General features: G+C 35.2%; 1 protein-coding gene across 3 annotated transcripts in view; it reads right to left on the reverse strand.

Annotated features, from left to right (window-relative positions):
* Positions 1–13,145, reverse strand: part of ClC-a (chloride channel protein 2) — a 296,284-nt gene that overhangs the window by 101,836 nt on the left and 181,303 nt on the right. For all 3 annotated transcript variants that reach the window (XM_075377089.1, XM_075377084.1, XM_075377096.1), the window contains one exon: positions 10,215–10,348. In XM_075377089.1, coding sequence (XP_075233204.1) covers positions 10,215–10,348 — 134 coding nt within the window. The remainder of the gene's footprint in view (positions 1–10,214; positions 10,349–13,145) is intronic.

The raw sequence follows: 13,145 nt of genomic DNA on the forward strand, positions 1-13,145 counted from the left end.
ATTATCAAAATAATTTTAACTCAAAATACAGGTAAAAAAAATAATAAATAAAATGTAGATAACATATAATTAACTATTCATACAAAGAAGTAAACTTTGTAAATGTGAATGATAAAAAAAAAAGTAGCTTATAAAACAAATTAAAGTGTAATAAAATGTTTCAAAAATATAAAAATACAATCTATGTATAATAAAATAAAAATAACTGTGACAACTATGATACTGATTACTATGATTACTTTCAAAATGCAAATTAATCATTCAAACATACCTGATCGCTGTTGGTAATATGGAAATGAAAAATTATCTAATGTGACAGAACATCCAATTTTCAACAAACCCAAAATAATAAATGCGTAATATTATTATTACACAAATAAAGTAATTAAGATGTCAACAGTAATGGAAATAACAATATACTACAGCAATTAAAAAATATTTACTAATTTAAATCCAAATGTAAATGATGAACTATCAAATAATTTATGAATAGGATACTTTATTGAATTTCAAAAAATATTAAGAGATATTTCAAACTGTAAAACTAGCTGTATTTATTTTATATTTTTATACTTCAAACAAAAAATTGGCAACTTTTGTATAGATAAGATCCACTTTTTATAATTAGATATTACTCAAACGATAATAAAAATATTTTTCAAAAGTTGTATCAAAAACTATCTAAGAATCAAAAGACATCTCGCAACTGGTGAGTTATGTTTTATTGCACTGAAAGGTTATTAATTAATATAAACAGTGCAAACCAGTTCTTTTCCTGATTTTTTAAATTCCAATTTGGAACAATATGAATTGTACACATTAGAATAAAATCCGTATATTAATTTTTTAAATATGAAAATTTAGATTTCTTAAATACAGTAAACTAAATACTACAGATTACAGACCCATAAATTACAAGCATATATAACATAAAAGTGTAAGTTGTTATATCACAACAGTACATCAAACACACTCTCCTCAACTTACAAACTTATATTCAATTCACAACTCTTAAATCAAAGAAATGAGAGAGATGTAGTCACTCTATTGTATTGTTGGCCTATTCCTATTTTTACTGAACTGTTTTCAATACTGACTAACTAAATAAAATTTTAATTTATTATTAAAATACTTGTTACTAAAAATAATTTTGAATAGGTTTCTTACATTTCACAATTTTTGTGATCTCAATGAGACATTTTGGATTATCTGGACTTTCATACACACCGACTACATCTGGTCCCATTTAGTCCAGATGAAGGGTTTATATTGCATATTGAAAGACATTATAATGGTTGCAGCAATATGACAGTTTTCAATAGGCAACAGGAGTTAAATCTGAAGACTGAAGAATGAGTGACAGAAGTACGAGTATGTTACACTTTATGTTCAGTACAACATGGAAAATTGATCAGTGTGAATGCATTTATTAAATGCAAATCAGTAACTAGAGTGCAAAGAAGAGTTTGGTGCAAATTGCAAGTAAGTAGACATGGAAGAATTCCATCGTGAAATGTAATTTTGTAATGCAATGAAAACTGGAATAACACTGGTAATGTTGGTGATCAGTTTTCTCATAGTGCACAATGTAAAGATAGTTACCAGATCAGGCCCTTCTTTGTCTTAGTGGTAGTGTTAACAAAAAAATGTTTGTTTAGTGATAAAAAAAAATCCAAGAAAGTGCATGAACAACCATTATGTGATGCCAAAGTTACTCCATAGTGTGGTATATCGTTATTTGAAATTATTGGTCCATATTTTTTGTAAGAAAATTTACTTCCAAGCAATAGCAATAAATGCTTAGAATTGCCTAATGAGATTCATGGTAAGATTTGGTTCCAACAGGATGGTGCCAGAGCCCATAATGTTTGAGTAACAAAGAATGTTGTGAAAGACATGTTTCCTGGACACCTCATTTACTGTTTCTAAGTCATAAATTGGCCACTTAGATCTCCAGATCTAACCACTGCAGATTAATTCCTTTGGAAGTATCTGAAGTCTAAACTACTTGTAAATAAGCCTCGCACCACTGAATATTTTGAAAATCCTAAAGTGTGAAATTACTCACACTAAAAATATATTAAAAAGAGTCAAGAACAATCCATGAACACTACATAATGAATATACTTTGCGAAAGGCCACTTAAAAATGTAACTTAGTTTTAAAAAAATAAATGAAATTTAATAAATATAACTTTTTACATAAAAGTGTTTTATTTTTGTTACACCTAATTCCCTCATGAAATCTTATGAAAAATGACACATTTCAATGCTGCATTATGTATTACTACCATGCAGCAGAATAAAGAGGAATAAGTACACTCATCAGCTAAGTCAGCACTTCAACTGAATTACCACATTTTTAACTTCTATAGGTTATTTATATTTTTAATGCAAAAAAAGTTTCTTATACCTTTTAATACTTTTGAAAATATTATTTGCATTAAAGAAATCCTCACAAGGTTGCATGCATCTTGTATTAACATTTCTACCTTACATTTGCTTGTTGAATTTCTACCCAGACATTATAAATTAACTGGAATTTTTATAATGCAAACATTATATTCAAAACATACTTTCAGTGTGTTTATAAAAACAAGAATAATATTATATTCAAAGCAGATATTTTAGTTTAACTTTAAAAATAAAATTTACAATTTTTTAAATGTATTAATCCAATGAAAGTGCTTCAAATGTTTAATTGTTGATAGTTCTAATTGCTTTTTAGTATTATTTGGTGATTTAAATTAAATTTCTATTAAAATTGATAAATACATAGGTACAATGAAAAAAAAAAACTTTTTTTTAAAATTTACTCATCCCTTGGACCCATGAGATTAATTCTAGCTGTTTATTTACCAATCATTTTCACTGGTATTTTTATCATTATTTATTTCCTGGCAGAGGAAGCCATGTTTCAGCCTGTTAAATGTAACTAGCCCTCTATTGTTATTCACTCAAGTCTTTCTTCAGTTTTCATTAAATCTGTCTTCAAACCTAGTAGAAATCAATAGTTATAATTAATAACTATAGTTATATCAGAAAGTTGTTAGTGCTAGAGAAGAGGGGGTCATCTTCAGTTTCAAAACCACCATGAAGAATTTTTAAACAGTTTATAAAAGAACAGTTAATGTATGCTTTTGCTAGAAAAGAAAATGTGTTTTCTTAAGATTATATTTTTCTTGAGAAAACATAAAGCATGCAACAGACTTTTGTTACTTATAATCTCTCTCACACTCTTTACACAATAAAACTAAATGAAGGGATAAAATCATTTTATAAATGCAGTCATTAATTTTATTTGAATTATTACCAACTTTAAATAATTTCACCTCAGTACCACAGTTACTCAGTGAGCTATTACTGAATAATTTTTATAATGTTAAATGTACAAAATTTGTTCTTTTATTTCTTATTCAAACCATAAATAGCTAAACAGACCAAAATAAAATTTTACATTGAATAAAAATGTCAGATGAGGTTAGAAGGCTCATGTTTTAATTGATAAAACATATCAGCCACAAGTTGGACTTTCTGCATAGCCACCAGATAGATAAATTCTATTAAAATAAACCACCTAGTACAGAAAATTGAGATAAGACATATCTTACCTTAATTTTACTATGAAAGTACTTTCATAAGAAAGTGTCCAATATTCTGTACTAGGTGGTTTTTTTAATATAATTTAATAGTACAAAGGAATAATATGAATATTAAAAAAATTAATTTCAATAAAATAAATACAGAATTATATAAATTGATAGAACTGATATCACAGTATCGTAATACTTCAATAAGTATCACTCAATGTCATGGTATGGGATAGAGGTTTTAAGAGTAAATGATAAAACATTACATGCAGATATTTTTTTATATGTAATTTACAATTTCAACTGCTGATGAAAAAGTACTGTCTTGAAAGCGCTAATGTTTGTAATGTATCTTACTTTTTAATGTACTGTATTTGGTGGTTTTGATTTTATAATTTTATTATTGATTAAATTATAATTTAAAACAGTGGGAAAAATGTTTGATAAAATATATAAGAAGTATTTACAATAAAATTTTTATGAATTTTTAAAAATTATTTCCAACTATAGTAATAGTTTTTTCTTGTCATGAAACACATCAAGAAAACAGATTTTCCCTTCATGTCCTTACACTATTAGAATTTTCAAAAACTATTAAAAATTTACTAATTTAAAAAAACACTGTACATTTTTTTTTTTTTAGTTTGCTGCAGCAATGAGTCAGATGCAGTGGCACTTCATAACATAGGGCCAATACTTTATTAATACAAAATATAATTAAAAACTGCCTAGTTTTGAGGAAAAGAGGTCATTGTCTGAATAAAACATATTATTAATTGAAAATATCTTTCTTGATACTGTGAATAAGTTTTCATTTTTACAATATGTTACCCTAGCTAAAACCTTTTGTATTAATTTCCCCACAAACAAGTCTTCAGAAATAACTTTTTAATTTATGGTATTTGATATTCAATCTTATGTAAAACTAAATAATATATACCCATAAAATTGCATCCATCATGTTAATTTAAATTGCATTTCCTGTCACATTAAGATGTACTCCATTATTAAGATGTACATCATTAAGATGTATTAAGATGTACTCCAGTTTCAGAAAACATTTCAAAAAAAAAAATATAAAAGCAAGAATAGACATTCTAGATTTATTTTAAAATACAGTACTATAGATAATCTACTAATTAATGATGGAAAAAAAGAAAAAAAACACAATGTAATTAAACAAAACTAATTTTAACTAGTTTATTCAGAATAAACAGAAACCCAGTAGTCTGAAAAGGCCGTAGCCTCTCCAGCACCATCCTTGATTCGGAGCTCAAGATCCTCGCCAATACTCCGCCTCGCAGAGATTACAGCACCAGCCAAACCTCCCCTTAATAACTCGGCCTTGGCCTTTACCTCCCTTAATAACTGGGCATAAGTTAGTCCTTCCTTGTTAATAATCACCCTTTTCGTATCTACCTCTACCTTAGGTGGTAGTGTAGTCTTCCGATCTTCCTTGAAACTATAAAACTTCCTATGAATACCATCCCGAGCGAGATATTCGTGTAGCCTCTTGGTTTTGTGAGCCGTCCTGCCTAACACCTCTCTCCAATAGAAACAGGAGTACCACTCTCTCAATCTTCCATACACCCTCTACCAGCTGATTAGTGACCACTACACCTTCCAAATCGGTGTTAATAGCGAGCACAAACGTGCCACCCGAATCCGCACCATCTTGCGTCCCACCAAGCAAGAAATCCATATTAGAAACATCCCTAATTACCATACCCGGGAGTATTTTCTCTTTATTTAATAATCTAGTTACGCGTGGAGCCCCATCGCACACACGTCTAGAAAACGGGTTCTTCCTATTGCCCTTCAAATATCCTGACCAGGAATCGCTTCTGGTAACCCGTTTACCACGTCAACATTATAAAAAAGATCCTCTGACCATTTAAAGGACACCAGATAAGCTAGTTCCCATCGGGGACGCCCGATCAAGCTCTTCCATTGGAGCAGAACCTCTGGTCCTCTCAGTTTGAGTCCCAACATCTTTCGTATCAACGCAAGCCAACTCTTCAGCTCAATCGATGACTGAGTTCACCTTAGACTCCAAGGCGTAAAAGGCCTCTTTTATTTCAGTTTTCGTGCTAGGGTTATTCCTAATCAACCGCCGCATCTAAGTCGTGTACTCAACCAGGTCAATAAGGTCCTGGTGAGAAGACGTTCCACCCTCGGAGTCCGTATTCCCATGACAACGCTGCCTTTTCTTCGGCATGGCAGTAATTAACTTTAAACTGCTTCAAACCGTAATATCTCGCTACCAAAAAATTTTAATAATCCAAAATTGTCAAACCTGACTTCTTTGGGTCAGCCCAAGTTCCTGTACACCCCGCACGTCTATTTTAAGAGAGGGGTCCGGGAATTTTTTTAAGGGGGATCCGGGGAAGGTAATTTGTATGATAACGAATCTGCATAAAATATTAGTAGGGAGAGATTTTTTTGAAGGGGGGTCAAATGAAAGAAAAAGTCCGGATCGGTGCAGATCAGGGAGGAAATGTATAAGGAAGGAACGTGAAAGGAATTATTAAGGAATAAAGGTAACGCTATAAAAACCAGCTCGAACTTAACGAAATATCGTCTAGCTAAACAGTAAAACAAACAAAGTCTTATATGACACGTGCCAAGGGCATAAACTTGTTTACCGAACTTATAAATTCTAATCAAGTTATTATATACGTATAACCTATAAAATAAGAAAAAACGTAAAAATAACCTTACGTACCTTAATGTTCACATTCGCAAGGAGTCAAAAACAACCTAAATAGGCAACACTATTACACACACTGAACTTAGCCAATAAACTAACATTATTAACGTAACAAACGTTGTTAACAAGTTACTTGGTAAGCGACACAACGCCCACCAAAAATATAAAAAATATGGTCATAATCCGTATCCAAAACTTATAATTATAAACGTGATCAGAAAACACCAACCGACAATTCCACAACACCGTAATTGAAAAAAAAAACCAAGAAAACCAGACAAAATAACGACAGAAACGGAGAGCGATCAATCCATGTGCGAACACGATGAGAGACTCAACTCGACTACCGCTAAACAATCTGGCCAGAAGATTCTAAACGGTGATCGGTCGCCACTCAGAAATCGAGGAAAGTCTTTACCCTCTTTCGGAATGAGAGATGTTAAATTCCGCTGCCAGAAAAACGGGTAGTGGCCAGACCACAACAAAAGATTAAACAGACCGGCAAGCAGATCGTTAAGGCCAGGTATACCGAGCAGCATTTCACGCAGAATACAGTTGCGACCAGGGGGACCCTTCTTTTTGACACGCTTAAGCCGCAAACGAACCTCGGAACTCGTAACAGGGCCATAAGCGGGAGAACCGCGAGACACCGGCAAAGGCAAATCGCAAAAACCGGGGGGTCTCTCCATAGGGCCTCATAAGTAACGCGAACCTGGGGCGGTAGCGGGGAAACAGTCTCGCCGAGAAGCACATCTCCCAAACAATTCTTTCTCACCAAGTCGCCCAATTTAGACGGACAACCCCGAAAAAGCTCCTAAGTCGCATAACAACTAGTCCATAACGCCTTCGCTTAAGATTCGCTCCACCATTCAAAGGCCGTCTCCGGGAGCGAACACGAGAGGGAGTTGTAGCAGAGTTAGACCGACAGTCGGCCAAGTTGTTTAACATTTCAAGAAATGTTAAACAACTCGTAAAATGGTCGATCCAGGCAACGGTGGGATAAGGTTCAGCCCCAAACTGCAGCGAGCTCTCTAGCCAAAGGATGACTGTTATCACAATCGAGCCAATACCTTGTCGCGAATTTGCTTGGCAGACTTCAAGGGCAACTTGGGGCCCAAAAGTGAGGTATATGAAGAAACATCAGAAACAGGGTCAAAAAATTGAAATAGAACAGAAACTTCGTCAGGAGTCCAGTGTCCCGAGGGGAAGCGGACGTAGACACATGACGGAGCTTTTCTTCCATTCGCAAGACTGGATGCCTGTGACGGCAATGAGTCGAAAGACCTCTGCGGGAGCGGAACCCAGCCGAACACAGGGTACAAACGAGCGGAAGAGGCTCCGAGGGAGGACCACGGCACTTAGAGTAGTGATATGTGGCTGAGTGCGGACGAGAGAAATCTTTTTCACATAAAAGACAACGAAAGTCAAGAGCTACTTCCGCATGCAACAAACGATGATGTCGTTCCAAGTCACTCTGCTTCTGAAACCAGTTAAGGCAGACCGAGCAACAGGACGCCCTCCAAGGTATCTCATATGAGGCTCTCAGCACGTTAGAACGAGAAGAAGATAGATTACTGGCCATAGTCCGTCCTCTTAACATTCAAATCGAGCGCTCGAACACAGACTGGGCAATGCCGGTTCGTAACGGAATGCTCTACCAGCCTGCCAAACTTCAGACATGCTGGACAGGGTAATTTACCGTCCCTGTTCGGACAATGACGAAAAGTATGAGGGCCGGCACAATGCCCACAAACCTCATTTTCGCGACAATGCTTTCCAACATGGCCGTACCCCTGACACCGATAACAACGTGTGTCGACCCCATAGTCTCTCACCCGGAAACAATTCCAATCAATGAAAATCTTGTCGCGTCTCCTCAACCGGGTACGGATCTCAGCGGAGCACCCAACAAGCCAATGGGTCTCCTTGCGTGAACTCTTACAACCTTCAAAACAGGAAAATGTTTTTTATAAGTGTCAAACGACGGCCTACCTGGTTCATTTTGCGAAAAGATACAATCTAAGACGTCGAGATCCTCTCATGACGACGAGAGAGATCTTCCGTAACGTCGTAGATCATCAAACGTGGTTAGAGAGGCTTAGGGCTCGTGAGAATTAGGCCCTCATCCTGTAAAACCGGACAACTCAGAATTTTATCCAAACCATCACTATCGTCAGCTTCCAGCAACACATCACCCCGCTTTAGGTCACGCAAACTCCGAATGCCGATTTGATCACGACGGGGATGAACCAACCTCTTCAGAGATGCTATTGCCATCTCCAAATCTTTCAAAGGTTGCACCAGCGGCATCGGTCAAAAAACGGATAAGGTCGTCCTTGCCCGAAAACGAGGCAAAGGCAACCGGAAAGAAGAGGCAAAACTTAAGGCTGGAGGGCTAGCGACAGGGGAACGGGCTATCTCGGCATAACTGGGGATAGAAGGGACAGAAGTCGCCCCTACAGGAATGAGCGGCCGGCAACGTAATTGGGTATACCATCCTGCATGGTCCGCAGCAGGTTCTCAAACTCCGCTATGGTTCCACTCCTTTCACGGCTACCCCGCCGCTTTGCCCAGTCACACATGACGAAGTGACAGTGCTGCTGCGAGGCAAAACCCGATTCGTACAACTCCTCTATCCCAGAGACAACAAGAGGTTCTTTAACTTGAGACAAAGTCTCAGTATCAGACACCGCAGCGGGCGCCTCAGCCACACCGGACTTAAAGGGAGGCTTACCCCTCAACTTGGGCGGAGATGTAACCTTATGATGGGCAGATCAAACTCACCAGGAGGCGGCGAAAAATCACGGTCTATAACAAAGTCTAAAGACGAGTCGTTACCGAACACAATGCTCGTTAGACTCATTCCGCCACCTTCCCAAACGTCAAAATGAATGCGAAAAAGGGGGAAAGGAAGGCTAAAGGCCAACCCCCCCCAAAAAACCAGCAAAAATAAGCCTAAAAAGAAACACTAAACGAAGTAGCCAAGCAGTTGTTACACTTGGCAACGCCAATTCAATTACAAAACAATAATAAAATGTCCAAACAAAACAAAAAAAAATTCTGCGGGAAACAATTACAATAGCAACAAAAAAAGGAAAGAAAATATGTCCAAAAAATGAAAAAGTAAACAAAGTTAGTCGCACGAACTAACAAAATAAAATACGCAAACAGCGTCTGCTATAACCTAAACGAAGTTAGCCGAAATGCCTACCTAAACAAACACAAATAATATAAATATATAAGGTTCACAAAACAAACTTGAAACATGCAAACCAAAATAAGATAACAAATAAGTAATTAACAAGCTTAACAAGAAAAAGCACAACAAATACGAAAAAATCGCAAAAAACCACAAACAAACTTTCCGTGCAACCAATATGGCTGCCCTTAAGAGAGTCATCTTGTAGTTTTGATTCCAATACTAAAATTTTTACGCAATTATGACTTACATTAAGCCTGCATGAAAAATGTTATTTGTAACGTACTTAATATAAAGAATTTGTCAAGGCTAGAAAAATTTGATATTTTTTTTATTTCATGAATTTTATTTTATTATTCTCACATGCGGGTTGACTGTTCATTTAGAATTTATTACTGATAAATTTTATAAACAACACTACAAAAAGAGGTTAACATTTTCTGTATTATAAACACAGGGATTTTTTTTAATTTTACAATGAGACTAAGACTAATCCTGCTCTAATAATTTATTTTTGTCATTAAACATAAATTCTGGTCAGTCTTTAAACAATACTTATTCTGGTTTAAGTAGCATTTACATTAAAAAAATTTTTTTTTTGGTTTAGTTCATTGTTTTGGTTTCATTCACCATCCACTTGAACTGCTGAACAGCATACTTTTCTATAATATACATTAATAACTAATATTCTACCCAGTTATACTACTAGTAATCACCTCTTTACCCAAAGGTAATCCACTCCCCAGTGAAGCAGTGAGACCAATAACTTTGGCCACAAGGGTCCGGAATGTTAAGTATTCTTTGAGTGTCACTCCACGTAGTATTGTCTTCATTTCAGGAATACCAGAACCTGCAAAAATTACATTAGTTCTTTAAAACAAAAGTTACTTCTTGTTTATTATTTTTCTTTCTTTTGTAACCTAACTCTGAACAAAAAGTATATTCAATACTATTTTTATTTTAAGATTAAATTATTAATGTACATCCAATTAATAAAGTAATGAACTTTTATATAACTTATTTGGAAAATACAGGGTGTCCCATATAAAACGCAACCCATCAATCACTCATCCATGAAATTTCAAAAGTCAAGCTTTCTCCCCTGCTCGTTACTGAAATGGACTCGTCCAACATCTGAACATCGCGGCGACGCAGTAGAATACTACCGATAGTAACAGCAATGCAATCATAACGTTCAGTGTATTGCTAGAGACGAGATGGTGTTTTCGCTAGATGAACGTGTTTTCATTGTTGAGTCGTACTTCAGTACCAAATCAGTGGTTGCAGTGCAAGATTTGTTTCGCCATAGTACCCAGATAAACCAGTTCCTAACAAAACATCAGTATTAAGGTTAGTTGCAAAATTAGGTTAGAGAGACTGGTTCTGTTAATAACAAGGAACGCAAAAGATCTGCGTCAGTGTTGAATTCAGATACAGTCACTGAAATCAAAGACCGATTACTCGCCTCGCCAAATAAATCGATAAGACGTTTGTTTGCTGAAATTAATTTGTCTAAATCAACTGTTCATCGGGCGACCAAACGATAACAATTACGACCTTATCGCATTCAAACGGTTCATCAACTTCTTGAGCCCGACAAAGAAAAACGGCTACAATATTGTCAACGGTTCCGTCTATTTCTGCGTGAGGGAATTAATGTTATGGATTCGTTTTTCATAGATGAAGCACGGTTTCATTTGGATGGCTACGTAAACAGCCAAAACAGTAGAATTTGGACTGCTGAAAATCCCCACGTTTATCGTGAAAAACAATTACACCCGCAGAAGTTGGGCGTGTGGTGCGCGATATCGCGGAAGAAAATAATCGGTCCTATTTTTTTCGAGTACACCATTAATGCAGAACGATATCAGGATATTTTATTTCAGTTCATTGCACTCTTGGAAGAGAAAGACAGACACTTCTGGCTACAACATGAGGGTGCGACATCGCACTACACAGGTTCAACTTCTGATTTCGTTGAGGAATTCTTTGGTAATCGTGTTATCGGTCGAGGCTTGTGGCCACCAAGATCTCCAGATTTGACTGCGGCGGATTTTTTTCTATGGGGTTACCTCAAAGAAAAAGCCTACAGCAACAAACCACGAACACTTGAACGATTGAAAGTCAATATTGAACAAGCTGAATTAAATATCTAGCCACAAACTTTGAAAAAAGTTGCAAGAAACGCTGTAAAAAGTATTAAAGCTTGTATTCAAGAAGATGGGGCGGCCACTTCCAACATGTACTCTAAATGTAAGGTAAGGTAATGGATGGTAATAATAAAACTTACATTTACATTTACACATGCTTTTTTATTATTTCAATACCTACCAATATAAGGTTGGGTTGTGTTTTATATGGGACACCCTTTATTAAAATAATGTACTCATTAACTGGACACTGAAACGAAATTTAGTAGAATAATAATGGAAATTATGTATATTAAAAAATGAGAGAATTCTTTGCACATCGTTGGAGGAAACCTGTGATAAATAACTACAGGTAAAACCAATGGTTATCTGCCATGATCGAATACATTAGAAAAGAAATCATCAATGAAATTTCAGTAAATGTGTATCACTTGTTTATTCCATAACAATTTGAACAGGATTATATCAACATTAAGAAAACAATGTCTCCTTAAATCAATGTGATCAGTATTATTTTCTCTAATATTTCAAATTTGCTTTCATGATAAACATTTGCTTAATTTCAAAGTGTAATTTAAACAAAAAATTAAAACAAGTGAATTATATATTTCCTATTTATTCTCTCACATTCTCTAATGTTTTTTCTCTTTTTCTGAACTTATGGAAAAAATAAATTATTAAAGTTTTTTGCACGGATATCATATTTCACGCTATTTCATTCATACATGCAACTGCATTCAAAAGGAAATTAATTTTTTTTAAATGCGCTTCATAAAATATTAAAATATCAGCACATCTTGTGTCCTTTAAAAGGATATAAAAATTAGAAAGCTGATATAATATAATCTTTTCTGTAACCAAATGTTCTTGGATTGTTGATAACTCGTTTAGTTTTCGTGTTATTGTTAAATAACAATAGAGTGCAACTTATTAGTAACGATTTTTGTAATGTGCGTTTTTCGAGTGTAACGATATAACGTAAAATTTTTCGTGAAACTGGGGAAAACTTTCACAGAAACTTTTCAAGTTTTAAAACAAACTTACGGAAATGATGCTCTGGGTCGTACGCAATGCTGCAAATGGTTTTCACGATTTAGAAGTGGTCGTCAGTCAATTGAAGATGACCCCCGACCAAGAAGGCCTTCGACTTCAACAGATGACACACACTCCTTCAGAAAATCTACCATCTGGTGCGTGAAAATCGAAGATTGACTGTCAAAGAACTTGCAGAAATGGTTAGCATCTCGATTGGATCATGGTATGACATTTTGACTGAAAAACTGAACAAGCATCGAGTTGCAGCAAAGTTTTTTCCTCGTTTGATAATCGAATAACAGAAAGAACATCGAGTGAACAATTGCCGGCAACTCCTTGAAGAAGCATATGACGATGAAACATTCTCGTAAAGTATCGTAACGGGAGACGAAAGCTGGGTTTATAACTACGACATGGAGACAAAAGTTCAATTATCAAAAAATCACATATTTCAAAAATCGT

This window comes from Lycorma delicatula, chromosome 1, assembly GCF_047948215.1.
Source record: "Lycorma delicatula isolate Av1 chromosome 1, ASM4794821v1, whole genome shotgun sequence".
Lineage (NCBI taxonomy): Eukaryota > Metazoa > Arthropoda > Insecta > Hemiptera > Fulgoridae > Lycorma > Lycorma delicatula.